Genomic DNA, 25,296 nt, shown 5'->3' on the forward strand with positions numbered 1-25,296 from the left:
ATTTTAAAATTTGAATTCACTTGCAAATTTAGTTCACCTTACCTGAGGATCTCCTAAAATGGCAATCCCAAAAGTTAGTTTTCTTTTTTGTCCACCACTTAAATTTTGAGCAAGGACATCTGAAATGTTATTTATTCCCAATTCCAGCAAAACTCTTTGTACCTAACCAAAAGACAACATTTGCAGTGTGAACCACAATTTCTTTCTTTCTTTCTTTTTAATTTATAAATACGAGACTGTACATTGTAATGATTAAAAGTCAGACTGACTAGCCTGGGTTGAATATCATTCCATGATAACTAAATGCATAATCTTGGTAAATTACTTTCCCTCGTTGAACCTCAGTTTCCACATGTGCAAAATGCAGATATCAAATAGTACCTATTCCAAAATTTTGTTGCGGAGAATAAATGAGTTAGTGTATTAAAGTTAAGGATAATAATATGGCACATGTAAATTTTAGATATTAACTGTTATCTTCTTACCCAATACTTATACAATCATTTGCCCACAAATAATTGAATGAAAAAATAAAGAATGCAGATAGAGTTAACATTCTCATGCATCTCATACCAACACATTTGTTCTCCTGTATTTATTTACCTCATTATCCACTTCTTTTGGCAGAATCCCTTTTATTTTAGCAAAGAGCCTGAGATTTTCTCTCACAGTCAGGAACTCAAATTGCACATTGGATTGTGGACAAACTCCACTGAGCTTGCTGATATCTTCCAAGTCAGCCATTTCTGAAAGTTTATTATTATAGATGGTGACTGAACCTATAAGAAAGATTAAAAGTTCCCATCAGGATAATGTTGAAGATCTTTATAAATGAGGAAATCACAGTACAATTATTAATTAAATTTTAGAAGTATGATTCTGTCTTCAAGGATTATACAATTAAGGAATTATGACTTCCGTTTTAGTTGTGTGGTACATTAAAGAAAACAAAAAGGCCCCACTTGAAGCATATTCCTCCTACCCCCAGCATTGAGATTTGTCTATCTCACCAACGGAGCCTGAGTAAACATGATACTAGCAGAGGATGGTAGAGTAATTTCACACTACCATTTTCTCCTTTCATGCTTCTGGGTACATGGGGAAACTGGGTGAAGAATCCCAGGCCAATCTCCTAGGAGATCAAAGTCCATATGGGCAGAGAAATGCAAATCACCCAGTCAAGGCCATGCTAATCTGTCCAGCCTCAGCCACTTCAGTCTAGATCAAAAACTGCCCAGCCAACCCACAGAAATGTGAGAAATAAGAAGATGCCTTTGTTTTAATCCATTAAGTTTGGGGATGGTTTGTTATGCAGCAAAAGCTAACTGATACAAGTCGAAATGCCAAATTGGTCTAATGACCAGGAAAATAATTATCATAGGAATACTCAAGTCCCATATATACCAATGAGATATTATTTTTCTATAAATTAAAAATACAAAGTTCAAGGGTTATAACCCTAGGTATATGTATTTATGAGTGATGGCCAGAACTATTTTATATTTATATTAACAAGTGATTTATTTATCAACCTTGCTTTGGGTAAAAATTCTTACCTTTGGTAGGAACCGACAATCCACTAAGAATGTTTAACAAGGTTGTCTTCCCAGCTCCACTGTGACCAAGTATTGCAGTGATCTGGCCTTCATATATTTCAAATACCAGATCTGGAAAAATGGAAGAAAGAAAAGAAGTAAAAGAGGCAGGAAGGAAAGGAGGAAAACCATTAAAACCGTAAGCAAAATTTCATTAAGGAGCCAATGAATTGTTCTTTATGTCCTGAATGAAATGCTTTCTAAGTATAAACACATTAACTTGTTAAATTCAAAATAAAAATAACAAAACATTCTCTTAATGAACTTATTTTTTAAAATGACCTTTCTTGAAAAATTTGAACTCCCTTGGTTTTAAAGGCATGAAGCACTTTTATACTCCTTGATTCATTGACATTTCCTGGCATATGGCAGGTTGATGCTAATATTTATTGAATGAAAGAATAGATCAATAGTAAATTACTATCTGGTTAAAAATTATTTGATGCAGGTAACTTTTTTTGTGCAAAAGAAAAGCCTACATTATGTAAATAGCTTTAGAATTAGAAAAATTTGAGTTTACAGAAAAAACCCCAGAATATCCCTATGCTATCCAGTATAACACAATATATCTTTTAAATGTATATAATTTCAAAATTATCTAATTCTTTCTTCCACACAGTAGAAATAATGCAGTTCGGAGGGAAAATGTATAAAATGCCTCAAATGAATTTGAAATACCACCACTACATGCCCACCAATAGCAAAACAAATTGTATCAAAATCAGGAAATCAGGGGGTGCAAAGGTAGTTCATGGTAGAATTCTCGGAACCATGCACTTCCCAAACAAACAAATAAGCAAACAAATAAATGAAAAACCAAATAAACAAAAAATCAGCAAATGGTGTTGCAATAAGGGAATACTCACATGGATAAAGAATGAAATGTGACCCCACCATACAGCATACAAAAACAAAATCAGGCAATCAATATCAATACAACCTTTTTTTTTCTTTTACCTTTCAAAGCTTCTATTTTATCAGGCTTTCCTTTATATTCTTTTGTAACATTTCTGATTCTGAAAAAAAGAAAAAACCTTCAAGGTGACAGTTTTCTTCAGTTTGCATTTCTGAATTTGACTGACAGGTTGAATGAATCTTATCTGCAGGGTACAGGAATCTCTGGAAGACCTTCACTTTCATAGTCATGGTTACATGCTCAATGCAGTTAGGACACTGTTTCCCAATCCTGGCTACACATTAGTTCACCTGAGGAGTTTTAAAGTTGTACCTGTACTTGGTGCCCATCAATAGAGACTCTGATTTCATAGCTTGAGCTACGGCCCAACGTTAGTATTGGGAACCAGAACCATTTCTGAACTGCAAAGCCAAGGAAGCCAGCTCAAGGGATAACACTAGGGCATCATGAACCACGGGCACAGGTTAGGTATAATACCTTTGGTTATCTTGGATCAGGTCTCCTGAGGTTGGTTAGGAAATGCAAGGATTGTAGAAGGAAGAGGGTTAAAATGTCAGTAATAGCAAAAGCATGAGTCCTATTCATCTGAGCTCATTCCATCTATACCACTTAGTAGCTCTCTCGGTTTAACCAGTGCACTTACCTCAAGTAAGCATCAGTCTTTACAACCTGAAAACTCGTAATTTAGGGTTATTTTAAAGGTAAATGAAATATTTCATGTTGCAAGCACAGGACTTAACTCATGGTAAACATTCAATAAACATAAGATGATGGTAGTTAGAATCCTTGGTGATTGGAGGGAATGGAATTAACATATGCTGGGTACTAATTATAGGTCTGGAATCTTAGGCACTTCATCTGCATGTTTTTATTCACCAGGTAAGTTTAAAATCCATAAACTAAATTCAAAGTATGGCTCTTCTTTTGTCATCTACTACCCTGGTCCCATTCAACTGTTTAACTGGATTTTCTCAGCTCTGTTTCCATCTATTTTACTATCCTTCCATAGAACTCAGAGCTGGGAGGGGTGCAACAGAGAACAGAAGAGGAACAAACAGAAACAAATAACCAAAGCAAATAAAGCCATTGTTCTGCTTTTAGCTGCTCTGCCTGAGGTTAAACCCAGTTTGTCAGACTGCAAATATAAATACCAAAGCCAAATATGGAAGGGGTTCTAAGTGAGAAATGAAATATGTTCTAGAAGCTCTTTAGGTTGGTGTAATCTGAGACGTTCACAGAGGAACGGACAGGTGCTGGCCACTGAAGGATGGGTCAGATCCGAAACCTCAGGACCTTGAGGATTTTCTTCGTATTATTTTCTCTTCTGGTACTAAGGACAATTAGTGCTAACAAAAAAGAAAAAGAAAAGGACTTTTCATTGTCACCCAGAATGAACCATGCATGGCTCCAAAAAGCATATTTTCCTCAATCCCTTTTATGTTTATTCATTTTTCACCTCCTCTTCCCGGTTTTTTAATCCTCTAGTAAAAGGCAATAAATAGAAAAGGAAAGAGAAGTTTAAAAATTAAGAGGGAGAAAAAGGAGGTATAATAAATGAGGTGGGGACAAAGTGTGAATCAGGGAGAACTAACAAAGGAATGAGGGATGCAAAGGGAGGAGAAGAGAAACAACAAACGGAAAATTGGGAACCCGATAAGAGTTTTGTCAAATGATCTCTGCTGGTGATTTTCCATCCCATATACTATCCTTCCATAGAACTCAGAGTTGGGTGGGGTGCAACATGTAAATGTCAACATTAAAAGACAGCTAGGTGTTCTTGAAGGAATTTTTTCTTTAAACTTTGAGTGGGGAGTGATGGATTTAACCTGGGTGAGGTTTGATGGCAGCTTCAGGTTTTTGCTTGCCTGGTTTGTGCCTTTGGCGGGCCCAATGCTAGCTATACACTTCTCAGCCTTTGGCCTGTTCTCTGCCTCCGTGTTACCTGATGGCTTCTTTCCCGCGGAACTCTGAAGACACTGGCTCAAAAGCGTCGTTAGATGAAGGATTAGAATCTATTTCATCTTCAAATGCCTCATGATCAGCCTTTTGTTGTCGTGACCAAAATGAGGACTTCAGGAAAAACAAGGGTGAATAGTGGCGTCCATACTTACCTACATGAGCAGGAAACAATTACATATAGAATTAGTTGTACTTTAAGGGATACTGTCTCACCGATGGCAGTGTGCTGTTGCTAAACCTGTACACACTGTCCACACAAGGTGATGCATACGTCTTGATACACATGGTATCATAAGGAAAAAAAAAATCACTGAGATATATCTATTATAATAATTGCTCCTATTTTAAAAATTCAGGGGGACTTTAAATAATCGTTAAGAAGTTTCTTAACTTCAAGAAAGCCAAATATTGAAATACAGTCTAAATATATTTTGTGCATGCTGAATTCTGTCTAGACCATTGTACTGGCAAAGGAAGAAGAAATTGAGATGCCAGTATTGGATCTATAAGACAAATCTTCCAAGAGAAGATAGGACAGATTCAACAAAACAAAGTGACATGCCATAAGAAAGGAGAAGAATGGGGCAAACGAAGTTACTGAAACTTAACATAGCATGGAATTTTTTAAAAAGCAACTTTGTACTTATACTTTATCTCCTCCCAGAGCAATAATTTTCCTCTGAAGCAATTTGTGATCTGCTTTAAGAACTTCTTCTGGAAACTAACATCATTCATGAACTTCTTGCTGGAAACTAACACACAGTATACTTGTGTTTTGTTATCACTTCTCTTCCTGCTGTTAGGAAACATTATGATAGGAGGTATTATATTTCTCTAATATTCTGCAACTGACCTTTCCTTCTCTTGCCTCTTTAATGAAAGGGTCTTGGCATTCTGCCTTGAATAGGAAATGTTGAGGTGAAAGACACTGGTCTTGCCCTTGATTACAGAAGAAGGAATAGAAAAGCAAACCAACATTCCTGCCTCACTTATCAAGCCCTTAGGGTACACTGGATACTGTGGTGGATGCCTGGGTGCATCCGAAAACAAAACACATCCCTGCTTTTGTAGAACTTATATTCTTGTAACACGCAAGGCAATAGAAATTAAAATTTATGACAATGCTTTTCCTATTGTGAAAATCCTTGGGAGATTTGTAAAATATTTAGATGTCTTTGTCCTACTACTGATTAATCAAATTAGAGTCTCTTGGGGTTCAGCTGGGCTCTGAATTTCTTTAAAGTTCCCCTGGTGGTTCTGATGGTTCAGAATCACTGAGCTCAATAGTTAGGCAAAAGCAGCTACACAGTTCTAGGATTAAGTTCCAGGTGTACCCATTTCGGAACTAGTTTTCTAAGCATCTCTTTTAAAAAAGAAGCAAACCTTACACGTAAGACAGAGGGAATTTCGAAGGTTAGTAATTCTACAAATAAAATTGAGGCTTTAGTTATGACCAGTCAAGTCGCAAGAGAAATATGAAGAACTCAATCTGTCAGTGGCATAAATGTGCTCACCTCATCCCTGTCAAACAAAAGGAGGGTCTTAAAATAGAAATAACACTGAATTAAAGAAATAAAATTGTTAAAATGATGTTTGATTTAAAAAATATTACTACTTACTTGGCAAGACTTTTTCAAAGTAAATTGCTAATGTCAGATAGAGGAGAATATCAAGAGCCAACATAAAATGGGTTGCTAATATTAGATAGGAGCTATCCGATGGAGCAGGAAATGCATTGGAATTCAAATCATAGTCCATGCGTAAAAGCTGAAAATTGAAAAGTAATTAAATAAAGGAGATTAGGTTTATGATGATTTTAAACACTTAGGTTTTAGCTCAGGAAGGAACTAGCTAGGTTTTGCCTCATACTGGGGAATGCAGGTAAATGAGGAGGCTGCCTGCCTTACAGTTCTCAAATCTAATGGAAGGCATGGACCTGAACAACCATGAGACAATGCAGTAACTGCTATTTAAACATGTTTCGAATAAAATTCAGAGCATTAGGAGGAGGTAGGGAACTATGGGAAATGATAAGATTTGAGCTTGAACTTAAGCAAACTTTATCAAATGGAAAATAGGATAAAGATATGGTGTTCTTTGAAGATGTCAGCTTGAGAGAGAATTCATGCTCTTGAAAAATTGCTTTTGTTCAGCACTTAATAATGGGTATTTAATGACTGGAACTATCATTTAATTGGAGGGATGGCAAGATGAGTTCTAAGAGTCTAATAAAGAGAAAGGACATCTTAGGAACAGAAATATACAACCTACTAATCAATTAATGTGTTTCTGGGTATTTTTAATTTAACTTTGTTACTTCATGGTTTTTACAGTCATGTGTGCTATTCAATCATTAAGGTAAAATATGAATTGCAATAATTATTTAGAGTTAGTTTGCAACAGCAAGGCCATATCTAATAGCCTAGGAAAACAATCTTTATTACGGGTACAAAAATATATATTGACCTTTTTTTGTTTTGTTTTGTTTACTTACTAAATGACTATTTTGCTACGCTAAATATTTGCAAAACTTTTCAAAGTTCATCTTTGCAATCTCACAGGAGCGCCTTCTCTAGGGTTTTAAAGCTTATAACGTTGAGCCTGGTAATGATTACAGATCACTCAATTCCAGGGAAGAAAAGCATTTTGGAAAAGCCATAAACATACAATGACGGCTTCTCACCTGGGTCATTCCAAGCGTGAAGGCAAAGGGGCTCAGAAAACTTAAAATCCACTCCAAGGACACAGGAAGATGTCTGTACAGTGCGGTGAATCCCAGACTCCCCCAAAAGACAGTGAGAAGGAACACAACGAGGCCAGTGAGGAAAGGTTTCCTCACCAGGACGCTCATTAAGAAAGCCAACGCTATCTACGATGAGAGAAGGCCCAGTCGGTTTGTGGTTCTTTGAGAATTATCATTGGCATCATAAAAATAAGAAATTTAATATACAAAATTATACTGTGTTCTGCAAGTCACATCCCCAAATACGACACATCAAAGTGTACTCATCTACAGACTTCCTCATGCAAACAGAAAGGAGCAGGCGGGGTTATAAGAGATTAGAAACCAACACTTGTTCCTGAGGGTGAGAGCTGGTGGGGCGGGGGGAGAGGGTTAATTCACCAACTCACCAGAGACAATCCATAGAGGAGAAAGAGGGTGAAGACCACCAGGAAGCCAGTCAGGATGACAAACTGGATAGATGTAATGACGACAGCCAAGAAAGAGGCCATAATGACGATGAAACCAGCGTACAGCAAACCCCAGGAGAGCCTAAGATGGAAACAGAGTGGGTCTTCAGTATTTTGTTTTCTTTTGAATATTAGAAACAAGGATCTGGAAGGATCTTAACATCATTCATCCATTTTCTCATTTACCATTTATTTATCAAGCTTTCGAAGATATGTAAACACTGTGGGTGAAATATATATACATGATTAATTATATTTAATTTATAATTAAATATATATTAATGAAGTCAGCATTCATTATAATTAATGAAATTAATTTCACACACACACACACACACAAATCTTTGAGCACAAGAGGAAAATCTAGGCTTCCAGTTTGACAGATTTGGGTTCAAACATTTTCTCTGCTGCATTCTAACTCTGTGAGGCTGGACCAAGTCTCACTATTCTAGCCCTTTTATGCCCCTGGGCAATAGAATATTCTAAAGTGAGGACTCCTGACGTGGCGTCTGTGTAGGAACGTGCTGTGATACATGGCAATCCCTCAGTGAATCTCAGGTCTTCCTCTCTTCTGTGGAGACCCTCTGGAGAGAGGCACTTTGTGAATTTCCTTGGAAATAAGAAAGCCTTCCTTCTTTGGACTCCTGGCACCTCTCTCTTTTTTCAAAAGCCATTTTCATCTTTTCACGTGGAAACCATGAGGTCTGCATACTTGTCTTTTGCTACATTCATACTCTGTTAAGATAGAACACTAAAAAAATAATTCTTAGGCAAGATTTTGTCTATTTTCTCAGGATATTTCATATTTTCGATATTCTTTGAATATCGATATTCAGTTTTTTTTACAAACCTTTTGGTTTTCATGTAACTCCCATAATAAGTTTGCTTCACCACAAATTTTGAATACAAGCAAACATTCAGATAAACCCGTTTATCTGGTATTCAGACCTACGCCCTTACCTTCAAATGGCAACAGATCCTTTGACTAAGGGGTGTTACATTGTTAAGTGGTAAATTGGGGCCCAGAATTCTGCATTCTTCCATGTACACGGAACTGCCCAAATCAATTTTTACCGTTAATTTTTATTAAATGTGGTAGGTGGGGTTCTAAGAGGTTCCCCTGAATTCCTGCCCCTTGGTGTCCCTTGGTGTCCCTCTGTCCTTGAGTGAAAGAGGAACCTATGAATAGACCAGAATAACTGTCAGCTGACTCTGACTAGAGAGAGAATATCGTGGGTGCACCGAACCCAGGGAGGGGTGCCCTTTCAAAGCAGTTTTCTACAGCTGGATGCGGAGGAAGAAACCAGGGAAACCTGCTCCTGCCGCCTTCCAGGAAGGAAGTAGACAGGCACAGTGTGAACTGCTGATGGATTGTGGGGTGCTCCAGAAGCCGAGAGAAACAGGATCCTAACCCTCCAGTTTCAAGGGACTGAATCCTGCCAATGAACCGAATGCATGTGGGAGGGCACCCCCAGCTTCAGTGCAACCAACGTCTTGAAGACTTGCGGGATCCCGGGCAGAGGACCCAGTGGCTGTGCTCTTGACTCACAGAAACTTAATGATGCTTAAGCTCTAAAATTGGGTTAATCTATTATGTGGCAACAGAAAACCAATATATCTGAGCATCCTAAAAGACAAGTTAGGATTTTACAAGCATCACACTAATTAATCAAGTCAACAACCTGTGGAAACTGGAAGGGGTAAATATTATCACTGATTTTTGCAGATGAGCCTATCCAGACAACTATTTTCAGCAATTTTCCCACCGGCGACATGACTGGTAAGAAGTGAGGCTGAGACTTAAATGGATGCCTGGCTGTCACATTATATCACTCTGCTACACTGATGCTCCTGCATAGAGGCTGACACGGGAGAAAAATAAAAATGTTATTTCCCAGAACACTCCAGCACTGTGATGGCTTTTCTGTTCACGCTCTAAATATGATGACTTATTCAGCTGTTGAACTAAACAGGTCTTCATTGTTAGCATAGCACTAAGTTAAATATTTTAATACAGGTCAGCAAGTGTCAGAGGCTGTCCAGCCTCTGAAACATCACCTTAACTGACAAGTTCTCTGACTGCCGTCATGTTTTTTTCACTTCAGAGGACAGCAGCACCCAGCCTGTAAAGCATTACACCAAGGATAATTTATTCCATTTGTTCCATTCACAGGGAAAAAAGAAAATGCTATGAAATCATCAGCTTTTCATCATGATGCTTTGTAGGTAAAAGAAGCCCAATGCTCCTGAATTCCTCCATTTTATTTGAGCTACTTTTGACTCACCAGAATGCTGAATCCCGAAGACCCATCATCGCCATCAATCCCTTCATCTTTTTCCTCTCTCTTGTAACATTGATAGATACATAATAAATGAATGGGGAAAAGGAAATGATGCAGAAGAAAATGAAGAAATCAGTCATAATTCCTCCTTGACTAATGAAAGGATTTATCTTCATACTTTTTCCAGTAACTGACATCAATTTCTCCATCACTGAATGGTTCGTTGTGATCTGAAGAACGACATTAAACAAAATTTGTCTATTAATGGAGGGCATGTTCTGTTTTCCTTCAATCCCCTCTTTCTTGAAGCTGGCATGATGGGCCTACGTGAGTCCAGCTCTGCTCTAACTCTCTGTGGCCATGCTCGGTCACTGGCCTGCTGGTAGCCTGGACTCCAGGTTTTCTGAACATGTGAAGTTCTCAGAATTTACTACATGTTTTATTACTTCCCTGTCTAAAATTGCATGAAATTTTGCTTGCAACATCTTTGCTGCCCATGTATGCTCACCAACTCCCCCTACTTCAAGCTTCAGGTTTGAATGTCCTTTCAGTTAGGAATTAATCCATGATATTCTAGGCCAAGAATCTTTTGCTTGTTTGCTCACAAGGGTCTTATTTATACCTCCCTGACAGCCTGCTTCTCCTGCCCTAAGACTCTTCTTATTATATGCCTGCCCTTTCTAGAAAGGTTGGGTCTCCAGAGAAGGTTTCTGTTCTACTGGTGTCTGTGTGGCCCTGACATGTAACTGGTTCAATAAACTTTGTTGTAAAGAAGTCAGTGAGTAAATGAAAAGACCGGGTTATCCATTTATACTTTCTTCCATGAAACTTCTGATGCCTCAAATATCATTAACTTGCATTGAACATTAATTTTCATGGGGCATTTTGTACTCACTTCTATAATAGCAGCATTAATGGAAGCTTGAAGAGCCACAAAACCATTCTTCCAGAATTCTGAAATTTCACAGTCAATACCTCCAAATACTTCATAACAATGAGCTTTGGGGAAAAAAGAAAACCATAACTATCATTATGGGTTATTTCAGTCCTGGTTATAAGAAACAGTGCATTTTACAATAACTCCAAATCCCAAATGCTCTTATGTTGAATCAAAGCATATGAAAACAAAATTACAGTTAGGTTCTCAAAGTGGTGAGGACAGAGCTTTCTTAGGAAATGTTCTGCCTTAAATTATAACCATACTCTGCACTTTTTCAGGCTCTCTTACGTAATTTACCATCTGCCAGTAAAGGACATTGTTGAACAATTCTCCTTCTTGATTTTGGATTGCGAAAATGAGATATTTATTTTGTTTTTCAAAAGTTAACAGAGTCTAACATGGATTAAGAAGCTTTTAGTTACCTAAAGCTTTTTCTAGTATACTAACATTGGAAATAACACATAAGCAAATGGAAGTTTGAACGGGACAACTTCTTTTGCTTAAATAGTGTCAGTTAGAATGTCTTTAAACTTTTGCTGTGTATTCCTAAACTACATATATAATTTAAAATTTTTTAAAATTCTATTTAAAAATATTTAAAATTCTATTTAAAATTCTATTTTAAAATTCTATTCACACATCTCATTATATTTGTGATTCTACACTTTACCTCACTCATTCTATATATGATTTTGAAATTTATATAAATGATGTTTTTTTCATATGATTTTATAGAACCCCATTATAAGAATATGCTTCAATTTATTTATCCATTCTCTAGTTGATGATAATTGTTATCTTATCACAAGTTTACTTTTCACTCTCTCTATGGTGTCTTTTGACAAAGATAATCCCTTAATTTTGATCTAGCTGAACTAATCAATCGTTTCTTTTAGAGGTTATTTTTTGCTTGAGAAATTATTTTATATTCCACAGCTATAAAGGTGTTCTTCTATACTGAATTCCAAAAGTGGCATAGACTTGTTTTTCTTATTTCATATGTATGTGAGATTGTTTTTTGTGTGTGTGAGATAATTTCATTTTGTGTTTTATGGAGACACAACTTTTTTAGAAATCACCCCCACTTAGCTGCAATGTCCTCTCTGTCTTACTTTAGGTTTCATGCTTACATTGTTTTTTCCAGTATTCTCTCTTCTGTTTCATTGGCCCATCTGTCTATTATGTGATAATATCATACTGTCTGTGCTGGTTTGAAAGGAAGTATGCCCCCTAAGAAAAGCCATGTTTTAATATATATCCCATTTCATAAAGGTAGAATAATCCCTATTCAATACTGTATATTTGAAACTGTAATGAGATCATCTCCCTGGATGATGTGATTTAGTCAAGAGTGGTTGTTAAACTGGATTAGGGGATGACATGTCTCCACCCATTTGAGTGGGTCTTGATTAGTTTCTGAAGTCCTATAAAAGAGGAAACATTTTGGAGATTCAGAGAGACTCAGAGAGAGCAGAGAATGTTGCAGCACCATGAAGCAGAGAGTCCACCAGCCAGCGACCTTTGGAAATGAAGAAGGAAAACGCCTCCTGGGGAGCTTCATGAAACAGGAAGCCAGGAGACCAAGCTAGCATATGACACCGTATTCGCCATGTGCCTGTCCAGCCGAGAAAGAAGCCCTGACTGTGTTTGCCATGTGCCTTCTCACTTGAGAGAGAAACCCTGAACTTCATCGGCCTTTTTGAACCAAGGTATCTTTCCCTGGATGCCTCTGATTACACATTTCTATAGACTTGTTTTAATTGGGACATTTTCTCAGCCTTAGAACTGTAAACGAGCAACTTATTAAATTCCCCTTTTGAAAAGCCATTCCATTTCTGGTATATTGCATTCTGGCAGCTAGCAAACTAGAACACTGTCATAATTACTATAACTTCATTCTTTTTATAAAGCATTTTGACTATTCTGTGAACCATTTTAAAGGTAACCTTCAGAATTAACTTGTCAATTTCTATGAAAATATCTTTTGAGATTTTAGACTAGAATTGCAATATATCCAGGAAGCAATCTGGGCAGAATTCATATCTGCATTAAGTATAATTTAAAGAATGACCTGCCTCACTCTTGTATAATTGCTTCTCCTATGAGTGTGGGTGGAACCCGTGAAAATGACCAGCTATCACCCTATGCTTACATTTTATTATTAGGCACAGTTGACTTAAGATGGGGAGATTATCCAAGTTAACCTAATGTAATCCCACAAGCACTTTAAAAGCAGAGAGTTTTCTCTGGCTGATAGCAGAAGAAGACGTCAGAGGGATTTGAACAAGAAAGGAATTCATTGCACCATTGCTGGCTTTGAAGATGGAGTAGTTCCTGTGCCAAAACCACAGTGTGGTCTCCAATTGCTGAAAATGACCCCTGGCTGATGGCAAAGAAATGGGGACCTCAGTCCTTCAGCTGGAAGGAACTGAATTCTGCTAACACCCTGAATGAACTTGGAAGTGGATTCTTCCCAAGAGCTCCCAGATAAGATCTTAGCCTGGTCGACACCTTTATTTCAGCCTTGAGATACCCTGAGCAGAGAATCCAGCCAAAAGTGCCCAGACTGCTCAACTACAGAACTGTGAGCTAATGCAGGGGTGATGCTTTTAGCCACAAAGTTTGTGATGATGTGTTATGTACCAGTAGAAAATTAATACAAAATTTATAAGATACAAGTCTCTAGGCATGTAATGCATCCTTCAATTTATTGGGGTCTTTGAAGGTATAAAGTATTATACTTTTTTTCCTCCTATGTAAAATTCAATTACTAATATTTTAATTTATTTAGCACATTGATTGTAGCTTTTAAAATTATATTTTCTAATTAATTATTGTTAGGACTTCTTTTTTATATTTTATTTTTCCTTTCTTGTGTTTTTGATTTCCTCTTTTATTCTTTAACATTTTAGGCATACCTATTTTATATTCTCTGTCTTGTAATTCTATTATGGAAAATCTATTCTACTTTTTTTATGATGCTAACTCTCACTTGTGGTGACAGGTCTTCTCATATTAGCTTGTAAATTTATACTCAGAGATATTTTATCTTTGTGACCTGAGTTTAGTTTGTACTTTTCTAGAGAAGATTTATAATCTCTTCTCCAGGCACCCCGTACCACACAAACTCAGGATCACTTTATATTTGTACTTGGGTTTTCCAAGCCCAGGAAGGGGTTAGGGGTAAATTAGAACTCCAAACCCATAGGAAGGCAAGCTAAGGGTTACAAATCCTCAAAGGAGAAATCTATTCCTCACCTCAGAGCCCAGGATAGGACAAACAACCTTCCTTTTGTTCCTCTTCTACCATTCGGTGATTTTTTCTCTTGTCTTCTCTTTCAATGAATTCATAACTTTTTAGGTTCAAAATTAATGCAAGAATCACCACCTCATGCAAATCAAAGGGCTTCTCACCTGTCCTCATATAGATATTAAAACTCAAACCTCTTGGCTATTGACTCTGGCAAAATCATCTAACATAAGAAATAACATTTCACTCTGGATTTGCTGCCTTCTTCCATTTAGGGCTCTTGAAAACTTTGCCCACTTTTATATGAATTTACTTAAGCATTTAAAGAGATTTTTGTTCTATTTTATCCATATCCAACATTATTTTCCTTTAACGACTGTTACAGTATGTTGATACATGCAAAAAAAGTGAGTGTACATTCTTTAAATGGGTGGGGAGGCAATGCTGACGCCATGGTGCTGACAGGCATTGCCGACTTTGCCCCACTAACATCTATCTGCATATACGGCTCATGACATCATAGAAACAGACAGTGATGGGGTTTTAGATTTGGAAATTTACCTGTATGGTCTTGGTGCTCCTTCTTCGTTGGGATTCTGCGACCCAACAAGAACTTCAAATGGTATGAGAATGTATTAGTAAAGATGACTCCTACTATCTCCCCAGGGTAATTTTTAGTTAATTCTTCAATACTTTCATCATCAGATAGTTCCAAGACTTTATTATCTGTCACTACAAGAAAAGAATATTGTTGTAAGTTGATTACTAAGAGGCACAATTTTAGGATGTCATGTTTAATTGTTTTTAATAAAGTCATTTATGGAAATAAAGTGAAATCAAGGATTAACTTTAAATAAGTTAGGCAGTCAAACAATGAATACACTTATATCACAATTAGGCACTGGTTTATATCAGGTGAAAATAACTATGCACCTTTATTTTCCTTTAACAATCTTGACAATATAGCTGATGTGCTTAAAAATAGTGAAAAAATTACATATGTCAAGAGACAATGCTAAAATCACCAAAATAACTACTATTTTCTTCTGATGTTGTGTTCCAACTCTATATAGATGTTTAGTTAAGAGTGAAAGAATGAGAAGGGGTACGTAAAAAGTTTTATATTGGGGCAAGAGTATTGAAGATAAAGATGGAGGAAGCAGGCACCGTGAATTCTGACAGAACTTACTTTTATTCTTCAGTCTGTTACTTAAATCTGTGATTGTAAGCAAATCATTTCATCTCTATTACTCAACTGCCATATTTGTAAAATAAACATGAAACTATCTACTTTGTCATTTCATCATGAGAATAACGACTCTGTAAAGATCTGGCACAGAGTAGCGTTTGATGAATATCTATTACAATTGTATGTGAGTTTGAATAAAGGTGTTGAGAAGCACAAGCATGCATTGTTGGGACCCTAAGAGGACATTGATGAAACAGAGGACAAGAGCAAACACTTCTTAGGGTCAGTTGGGATACCAGGCCTTGGGTGACTAGGTCAGATCAGGGCTTGATCTTGAATCAGAAATGGCTTCAGTATTTGTGGCAAGATTCAGAATCAGGTGGAAGTAATGGTACAAGGTTGATGAAGCCCTATGGGACAGCAGGTTTGGGATGATTCATATCTTCCAGCCTAGTAGGGAGCAGTGAATCATAGACAAGAAGGAAATGTCCAAGATGATGTGGGAACTGTGGCCATAGAAACTTAACTAGCAAGTGCCTGAACAGAGACTACAGAGAGGTAGACTCTTGGATACCAAATCCACTTAAGGGACCAGAATCTAAGCACAAAATTGATGGCTACCTGTGTAGGACAGGAATTAGGAACAGTGGTTGACGAGAAAGAGAAGAGAGCTTATATAGACTTCCAGTAACTGGATTAAGTAAGATCCAGTGGTTTCCCTTCCAATAGAACTCTTTTGTGGGGAATTATAGTGCTTAAAATTAATCCCAAGTGCCTTCTAAGACACTTGTGTATATTTTTTAAAAATTGAGATAAAATTCATGTATCATAAAAGCTGTCCTTTTAAAGTGTATACTTACATGTTTTTAGTGTAGTCACAGAGTTATACATGTCCTAAGTAACCTTTACGTTATAACTCAACATATATTTAGAGGGCAATCACAATAGATTCCCCTTTTGTGGTATGCATTTATATTTGTAAAAAATATGCATTGTTTTTATCTGCTTGACATCCAATTCTCCTTCTAGTTAACATGCTAGAATTCATTTAGGATACTGCCCTTCCTCCTTGATGGATCTTGGATGTGGCTCACTGGGTGACCCAATCAATGGAAGGCAAGGCAAGATGGTGTAGAATTTAGTAAGTCCTCTAGCACAGCTAGCAAATAGCCAGGAACTGTCTGGAACAACTGTGGGGGGGACATCTGTAACTGGACACACATCACACACCTGTCTGGAGCAGGTGGAAAGGCCAAGAACACAGCACAGAACAGTAAATAAAGACCTTGAATTCCAGAGGCTAGTATCCCTCCCCAATTGGCATGGCAGGCTCAGTCAGAAACACTTCCCTGTGGGAAAAAAAAAAGCAGTCCTACCAGGAGCAAGGGACGGCAGTTCAGCTAAGCAATTATAAAGTTTTAATTAACAAATTTGGATTGCTGAATACAAGCTCCAAATACAGATAAACCAAGAACAAGCGGGGGGCGGGGGTGGGGTGGGGTGGACCAGAGATGTTCAGCACACAGAGTTCTTGCCTGCATTGCCGGAGACCCAGGTTTGATTCCTGGTGCCTGCCCATGCAAAAAATAAATAAATAAAATAAAATAAAATAAAAATGAAGAAGAACAAGCAGGAATGGAATCCTGAGATTTCTCCCAACAGATGGGAGATGATGCTGATGAAAAGAAAATGAGACTTTTTGGAGGTGGCTCAGCTCAGAATACTAGAAAAGGGCTGTTCCCTAGGCACATAGAGCCAGATACCAACTCCAGCTCTTGACAGATGAACTTTCGGCTCTGGGGACTGCCTCTGAAAAGGGATTTCTTTTTTTTCTCTCCATCTTTTTTTTGAACTATCCTAAGGAGCTCCTCAGAGAAAGCCTCAGGCATTTTCCATTGTCAGCCCTGACCCAGGCAAAAGTGGAGTTAATATAGGTCTGAGACACAAAATAACAAGTCAAGTGAAGGACGTAATTCCCTAAAGGTCTTATCTACCCCAAGAAAAGGGGGGGGGGGGGATGGGGTGGCGGTGAGGCCCAGCTCAATTAGAGCATTCACATCCCAAGGGCTAAGCCCTTAGCTTGCCTTCTATCTCAACTTCTGTCTCAACTATGTGGCTGGCAGATACAGTGTCTGTTTAGAATTAAAGGCACCACATCACTTTATGCTGTCGGGGAGCTTCAGGCTTACACGTATCACCTCCTGGGTCAGATAGGAAAATCACAGTCTAAAGGCTTCACAGGAATCTCTGACAACCAGGGGCAGCTCATTCCTTGGGAAATTTGATACTAATTGCACCCTCCTCCAGAGACCTGGGCCTGTCTTGTCTGGGAAAATCTGATTAGGGTCAATCACATCTGGGAAGATCATCCTCAAAAAAAAGGAAAGTCTCCATTTAGGCAGTGCAAGAACCAGAAAAAGAAGAGCTGAAAAATTTTGAACAGTTGAATAAAAACTATGCTAGGGGTCTAGAATTAGTTGAACTGAACCAAAAAGCAGATAGAGAACAAAGACAAGCAATAAGAAACCCCCAAGAAAAAGAGCAAAAATGACCTCCAGAATAAAATAATCAAGGAAATCAGATGCCAAGGCACCAACTAAAAATGACGAGTCATACTAGGAAAAATGAAGATATAGCCTAGTCAAAGGAACAAACTAACATTTCAAAGAAGATACAGGAGTTGAGACAACCAAGAAAAGGTATGTTATGGGTGTCCCAGAAGGTGAAGAGAAGGGAAAAGGGGCAGAAAGAATAATGGAGGAAATAATCATTGAAATTTTCCTATTTCTTATGAAAGACATAAAATTACCTATCCAAAAAGCACAGTGTACCCCAAACAGAATAGATCCATCCATATAGACTATACCAAGGCACTTACTAATCAGATTGTTAAAGGTCAAAGACAAAGAGAAAATTTTGAAAGCAGTAAGAGAAAAATGATCCATCACATAACAAGGGAAGTTCAATAAGAATATGTGTGAGAAGGCAGTGATATGATATATTTAAGACGCTGAAAGAGAAAAACTGCCAACCAAGAATTCTATATGAGCAAAATTGTCCTTCAAAAATGAAGAAGAGTTTAAAATATTTTCAGACAAATAGTCACTGAAAGAGTTTGTGAATAAGAGAATGGCTCTACAAAAATTACTACAGGCAGATTGGAAAAGACAGAAATGAGAGGTCTGGAGAAGAGTGTAGAAATGAAGACAATCAATAAGGGTAAAAACAGAAAAAAATAAGACATGACATATAAAATCCTAACGACAAAATGATAGAAGAAATTACTGCCTTTACAGTAATAATGTTAAATGTTAATGGATTAAACTCCCCGATCAAAAAGCATAGATTGATAAAATGGATTTAAAAACAGGAATGATGTATATACTATTTTCAAGAGACTCACTTTAGACTCAAGGCCAAAAATAGATTGAAAGTAAAAGGTTGGAAAAAAATATTTCACAAAAATAACAACTAAAAAAGAGCAGGGGTAGCCATACTAATATTCTAATAAATTAGACTTGCATAAAACAATTAAAAGAGACAAAGAAGGAGACTATGTATTAGAAAAGGAACAGCTCATCAAGAAGACATAAGAACCATAAATATTTATGCTTCGAGCCAGGGTACCACAAAATACATTAGGCACCCACTGACACATTGAAGAGAGAAGTGGACAATGTACAATAATATTTGGAGACTTCAATATACCACTCTCATCAATGGATGAGATGCTGCTTTCAGAATTTTCTCTTTGTCTTTGATCTTTAACAATCTGATTAGTAAGTGCCTTGGTATAGCCTACATGGATCTATTCTGTTTGGGATACACTGTGCTTTTTGGATAGGTAATTTTATGTCTTTCACAAGAGATAGGAAATTTTCAATGATTATTTCCTCCATTATTCTTTCTGCCCCTTTTCCCTTCTCTTCGCCTTCTGGGACACCCATAACATATCTTTTCTTTTTGTCTCAACTCCTGTGTCTTCTCTGAAATGTTAGTTTGTTCCTTTGACTGGGCTATATCTTCATTTTTCCTAGTATGACTCGTCATTTTTAGTTGGTGTCTTGGCATCTGATTTCCTTGATTATTTTATTCTGGAGGTCGTTTTTGCTCTTTTTCTTGTTGCTTGTCTTTGTTCTCTATCTGCTTTTTGTCATTCAGTTCAACCAATTCACCTACACAGAGAGGATCAACAAGGAAATAGAGATTTTGAATAATACAATAAATGAACTAGGCTTAACAGACATTTACAGAACATTACACTCCACAACAGCAGGATACACATTTTTTCTGAATGCTCATGGATCATTCGCCAGGATAGAGCACATTTTGGGTCACAAAGCAAGTCTCAATAAATTAAAAAAAAATTAAATTGTATATAACACTTTCTCAGATCATAATGGAATGAATTGGAAACCAATAACAGGCAGAAGGCCAGAAAATTGACAATTATATAGAGGTTAGACAGCACCGTCTTAAACAACCAGTGGGCCAAGGGAGAAATTGTGAGAAAAATCAGTAAATATCTTTGAGGCAAATGAAAATAAAACACAACATATCAAAACTTATGGGATGCAATAAAAGCAGTACTGGGAGGGATATTTATTACCCTAAATATCTATATTCAAAAGGAAGAAAGAGCAAAAATAGAGGAATTAACTGTCCACGTAAAGGAACTAAAGAAAGAACAGCAAACTAACCCCAGCAAACAAAAAGAAAGAAATTAACAAAGATTAGAGCAGAAACAAATTTAGCTAGGCTGGAGAGAGAGAGAGAGAGAGAGAGAGAGAGAGAGAGAGAGAGAGAGAAGGAGGGAGGGAGGGAAGAGGGAGGGAGGGAAGAGGGAGAAAGTAAAAAAATAAAATCAGAAATGGGAGAGGGAACATAATCACGGACCCTGCAAAATCCAATCAATGGATGATAATACCATTTCCCCCTCTTCAGAACCATCAGTTCTTGGTGGGGTAAGATCAAATTAACCCAATCCAGCCCATCTGAACCAATGGATATAAGCCCTGACATTTTTTTGAACTACTAGTAAAGATCTATTATCCTCTCCCTGGGATTGCTTATCTGGAAGGGTTTGAAATGCGAAGATTCTACAAACCAACCACGCCTCTGTTTGGGGAAAGCTAAACTGCGGATGAAGTCAGCACACAGACCCACAAACCTAAAGGGTGGAAGCACATTTCTTCATCAGTTGTTATGCGTACATCCAGGCTTGACTTAGTATTATCTGCACTTTTAAGCTAGGCAAAGATTGCTTTTTTCCCCAAAAACACTTAATTGGAATTCTCTCACCCTCACTGAAATGTTCATGAGAAATTAAGTATTGCTTATCTTAAATGATATATGAATCATGAGGTTCAGAGGATTTGATTTGCATAATGCACTGAAGCCCAAAATCGTTGAAGTGCTTCTGTCAAATGTTCTCTGACACTAAGTCCAATGATCTTATCTTTGCACTATGCTGCTTCTCCTCTAATGTCAGGAACGTGTAGAGAGGGGTCTTTTCGGTAATAATTCTCTTTTTTAAGTGTTCATTGATAAGTACTCTAACTCTTCACTGCCGGACTTTAAGAGTGAAGCATTAATACACAGAATTCTCTTCAGTAGAAACTTCAACTGGAATAAGAAAATATTTTTGGTGTTAAGAGGTGAAGATAAAATTCCTATAATCAATTTTCAAGAAAAGAAAACAGTGGTCATTCTTTGCCAGGTAAACACTAGAGCAATATCTCATTTTAGTAACTGGGCCTTCATAGCTACATGCCAAGAAATCTCTAAAACTCCTGCTTTCCAAAGTTCACCAATTTGTGGTTCCATACTTCCCCTAATTCTATATAATATATAATAGGAGCAGTTAGTTCTCTTCCTTATGAGATTGTGTACATTTTTTTTCGGAGGTGCATGGTCTGGGAAATGAACCTGTGCACATTCATTTCTGATTTAGATATTCATTGTGTGGCCTTCTACTTACAATGAAGGGAAAGCATACTACTATTTTATATAATCTAGAAATTTTGACAATTGACATCATTTATTAACTGAAATGTAATTTAAATGCATGCATCTGAGGTCAAATGAAACAAATATTTACATCAGAAACTCCTCTTGTGCTGTTGGACAACTCACCTGTCATGAAGATAGTTGAGGCTACTTTATTCATTATCTGTTGGGTAGCATTAGTGACAGGTGTGTATACAATGGTAAACTCAGCATGGGTAAATGAATCTACCCGTCCCAGGTCCATGACAGGAAGTGAAGAAAAATCATTAGCTTCATGAATACCAGAAAATAGGTACAAAATCAGTAGTAGGAACAATGAATTCAACCATTCCTATACAATACAAGAGAAAGAATAGATACAATTATTCTTTCAAATTAGACGTGAACAATCAGTTTTGCCATCTAGACTGTCTCTCTTTTTCCACTTTTCTAATTTCAATATATCCCACATTATGAACATTTGAAAATATGTCCAGTATAAAGTTTGGCAATCTCAGTACTTCTAATAAATGATTAATGGGAATGAAAACAGACCCTCAGTATCAGTACTAAAACATACACTGGCTGATGAAAAACATCAGAGGTGAGAGTGGCAAGCTATGATACATTTTTATCATCTGCTATTATCTCGGAGCAAGAGATCCAAAAGTGAAAATACCAGTTATCTGTTCCCATGGATTAATTTGTTCACCATGTATCTAAACCCTAGTACCTACGAGTGGAAACAGTAAAAAGTATGACCGTTGGCTTTTAAAACATTTATTAAAATTCCCAGTTGCTGACCAGCTTCAGTGCTTTCAGATTTTAATCTATGGCCCTTTGCCAATGAAATGTCTACAGGTAGATTCATGGTCTGAGATGCAACTTTGTGTGTTATAGAAAGGTTCTTCATTTTAGGGAGAAAGTACACAAAGGTAGACCATCGAGGAAAAATCCATTTTCCTATCATAAATATGAAGTGACACAGATATTGAATCATACCAGGAAGGGCTCCCTTTTCATTCTCCATTTTTTAAGAATGTTCTTGCATAATAAGGCCCGGGTTTGTTGACTCACGCTTATCTCTCTTCCATTCATTTTCCCCTGTTTAATAAGAAAGAACAGGAGAAGAGGAAGTAAATGTGAAGTTCTTAATAAGAAGAAATCCAGTGTACCAAATGAGCACTTTGAATCTGAGCATTCCAAAGTTAGCTTTTGATTATTCCCCTGCTCCTCTCCTTTCTCTACTTCTAGACTGTTTATTGGCACTGCACTGAGTGCGCCAGTTGCCAATTTGTTTCCTCTCAGTTCCAGATTTAGTTTTTGTTGCCTGGCCTGTGAAAATAAACAGGAAGCTATTTTGGGTTGACTTGTAACCCCCCCAAAAGATGTTGAAGTCCTAACCCCCAGGCCTGTGAAAGTGGCCCTATTTGGAAATAAAGTCTTTGAAGATGTGATTCATTAAGATGAGCCCAAACTGGAATGGGGTGGGCCCTAAACCAGTATGACTGGTGTCCCTATAAGAAGGAGAAAAGCCACGTGACAGCAAAGTGGCTGACTGAATTACTGCAACTGCAAGTCAAGGACCACCGAGGGTTACTGACAAACCCCAGAAGCTAGAAGGAGGAAGGAAGGACTTTCCCCTACAGGTTTCAGAGGAAGCCTGCTCCTGCCAACAACTTGATTTTGGACTTCTAGTCCTCAGAATTGAGACAATAAATTTCTGTTTTAAGCCACTGAGCTTGTGTTAAGTTGCTATACAGCTTAGAAAACTAAGACAGGGCCCTTTGACTATTTCTTCTTTGTCAACTGCCACTGTTAATCTTGGCAGTAGAGAGCCCTAGAGAGACAGTGCAGGAGGAATCCTTCCTAGTGCCACCGTGGCTCCATTGCCAAGCTCCTAGAGTATGCACGTTTTTTGCTAACCTCTTGCTCAGGTAGGCTGATAATGGTTTTCTCCAATGCCAAATGCCTGTGGTCTACAGCTTTCAGCTCATTTTTTTTTCTCTAGCTCTTGGCTCAGCAGCAGTCAGGTAGCTAGGAGTCCCAGACAGCGGAGGTCCTTGCCCCGGCTTTGCTTCCTGTGACTCTTCTATTGACAGACTCAGCCCACTGCAAGCCTTTGGCACACAGGAACACTCTGTCTCCCTCTGCAGGCCCATCCATCAGCCCCTTTGTGTCTGTAGCCCAGAGGCTTGTTCCTACTTGCTGGGACCAGCTCAGGTCCAGTTACAATCTCTGCTCTGCAGGGGCTGCAATCACACCTTCCCCAAAACAAGGTCTGATCTTACCTTCCAAGCTTGTTCTTCCTTGGATACTCTCCCTCAGCCCTTGGGTGCTTTTTAGAGTCTTTAGTCCATCTTTATAACTAGTATCCTACCATTAATTAATAATCATTTACGTTAAATCCACATTGATTAAATCACCATGTGGATTCATTCTCCTGACTGGACCCAGAAAAATATATGCACACATCCCTCTTTGTTTCCATAAGTACATTCTTTTACATCCAAATCAACACCTCTGTACTATTTAGCTCCTTAAAAGAAACAATAAATGGGGGGGGTGAGGGGCGAGGGTAGTTCAGTGGTAGAAGTCTCACCCGCCATGCAGGAGACTCAAGTTCAATTCCCAGCGCATGTGCTTCCCAAAACAAACAGACAAAAGAAACCAACAAAAACAAACAACAAAAATTCAACAAATGGTGTTGCAGTAATGGGATATTCACATGGCAAAAGAATGAAATGTGAACCCTGCCATACAGCACACAATAAATAAATAAACTTTACAGATTTATCTAAGGCAATTTAGAGAGAACTTTGTTATTTCTAGAAGTCATTGCACTCTCTTTTACTTCAAAGTGGCAAAACCACATCTGTCCTTTCCCCAGTAAAAGAAAACTTAATTTTCACTTACCTTCTATGAAAAATTAATGTTGATATCCAATTGTTAAGAGCTAAAACTATAAAACTTTAAGAAGAAAACAGAGGGAAAAATCTTCATTACCTTGGATTTGGCAATAGATTCTTATACTTCATACCCAAAGCATGAGCAAATTGAGAAAAAATAGATAAATTGGATTCCATGAAAATTAAAAACTTTGGGCATCAAGGGGCAGTATCAAATAAGTGAAAAAGCAACCTATAGAACGGGAGAAAAATAGTTGCTAATCATATATCTGACAATGGTATAATATCCATAATATATAAAGAATTCCTGCAATTCAGCAAGAAAAAGACAAATAACCTAATTAAAAATGGGTAGGGGACTTGAATAACATTTATTAAAAAAGATATCATTTGCCTTATAAACAAAGAAAAGATGCCCAACATCATTTGTCATTAGGGAAATCCAGATAAAAACTGTGAGATACCATTTCATATTCATCAGGATGGTTATTACTGAGAAATGGAAAATAACAAGTGTTATTAAGGATGTGGAGAAATTAGAACCCTAGTGTATTGCTGATGGGAATGTAAAATGGTATAGCTTCTGTGGAAAATAGTTTAGCAGTTTCTCAAAAAGTTAAAGATTGAATTATTATACGAACCAGCAGTTCATAGATACATATCCCAAATAATTGCAAATAAGGACTCAAACAGATAATTGTGCAACTGTGTGCATAACACTATTATTCACATTAGCTAAAGGGTAGAAACCACCCAAGTGTCTGTCAACAGATGAATGGATAAACAAAATGTAATATAGCCACACAATGGAATATTATTCAGTCGCGAAAAGAAATGAAATTTTGATCCATGCTACAACATGCTCAATCCCTGAAAATCCTATGCTAAGTGAAATAAGAGAGATACAAAGGGACGAATGTTGTATGACTCCACATTTATGAACTATCTAGAGACAGAAAGTATATTAGACATTACCAGGGGTTGGGGAATGGGTGAGAATGGAAAATTATTGCTTAATGAATACAGAATTTCTGTTTGGGATGATAAAAAAAAGTTTTGGTAATGCATGAAAGTGA

At 37.4% G+C, this 25,296-nt stretch overlaps 1 protein-coding gene across 2 annotated transcripts in view; it reads right to left on the minus strand.

The window, feature by feature from the left end:
• The window catches only part of LOC143687063 (ABC-type organic anion transporter ABCA8-like), a 76,058-nt gene that overhangs the window by 41,921 nt on the left and 8,841 nt on the right, over positions 1 to 25,296 (minus strand). The window contains exons 2-14 of one of the 2 annotated variants that reach the window (XM_077163677.1): positions 22,314 to 22,415; positions 21,459 to 21,663; positions 14,696 to 14,866; positions 10,840 to 10,943; positions 9,948 to 10,174; positions 7,603 to 7,744; positions 7,154 to 7,339; positions 6,090 to 6,237; positions 4,454 to 4,622; positions 2,553 to 2,611; positions 1,557 to 1,667; positions 604 to 779; positions 43 to 162 (exon numbers count right to left, since the gene is read on the minus strand). In XM_077163677.1, coding sequence (XP_077019792.1) covers positions 43 to 162; positions 604 to 779; positions 1,557 to 1,667; positions 2,553 to 2,611; positions 4,454 to 4,622; positions 6,090 to 6,237; positions 7,154 to 7,339; positions 7,603 to 7,744; positions 9,948 to 10,174; positions 10,840 to 10,943; positions 14,696 to 14,866; positions 21,459 to 21,663; positions 22,314 to 22,409 — 1,914 coding nt within the window. In that variant the 5' untranslated portion in view covers positions 22,410 to 22,415. The remainder of the gene's footprint in view (positions 1 to 42; positions 163 to 603; positions 780 to 1,556; positions 1,668 to 2,552; positions 2,612 to 4,453; positions 4,623 to 6,089; positions 6,238 to 7,153; positions 7,340 to 7,602; positions 7,745 to 9,947; positions 10,175 to 10,839; positions 10,944 to 14,695; positions 14,867 to 21,458; positions 21,664 to 22,313; positions 22,416 to 25,296) is intronic. The other variant, XM_077163678.1, reaches the window with a different exon arrangement.

This window comes from Tamandua tetradactyla, chromosome 6 (assembly GCF_023851605.1).
Source record: "Tamandua tetradactyla isolate mTamTet1 chromosome 6, mTamTet1.pri, whole genome shotgun sequence".
In the NCBI taxonomy this organism is placed as follows: Eukaryota; Metazoa; Chordata; class Mammalia; order Pilosa; family Myrmecophagidae; genus Tamandua; species Tamandua tetradactyla.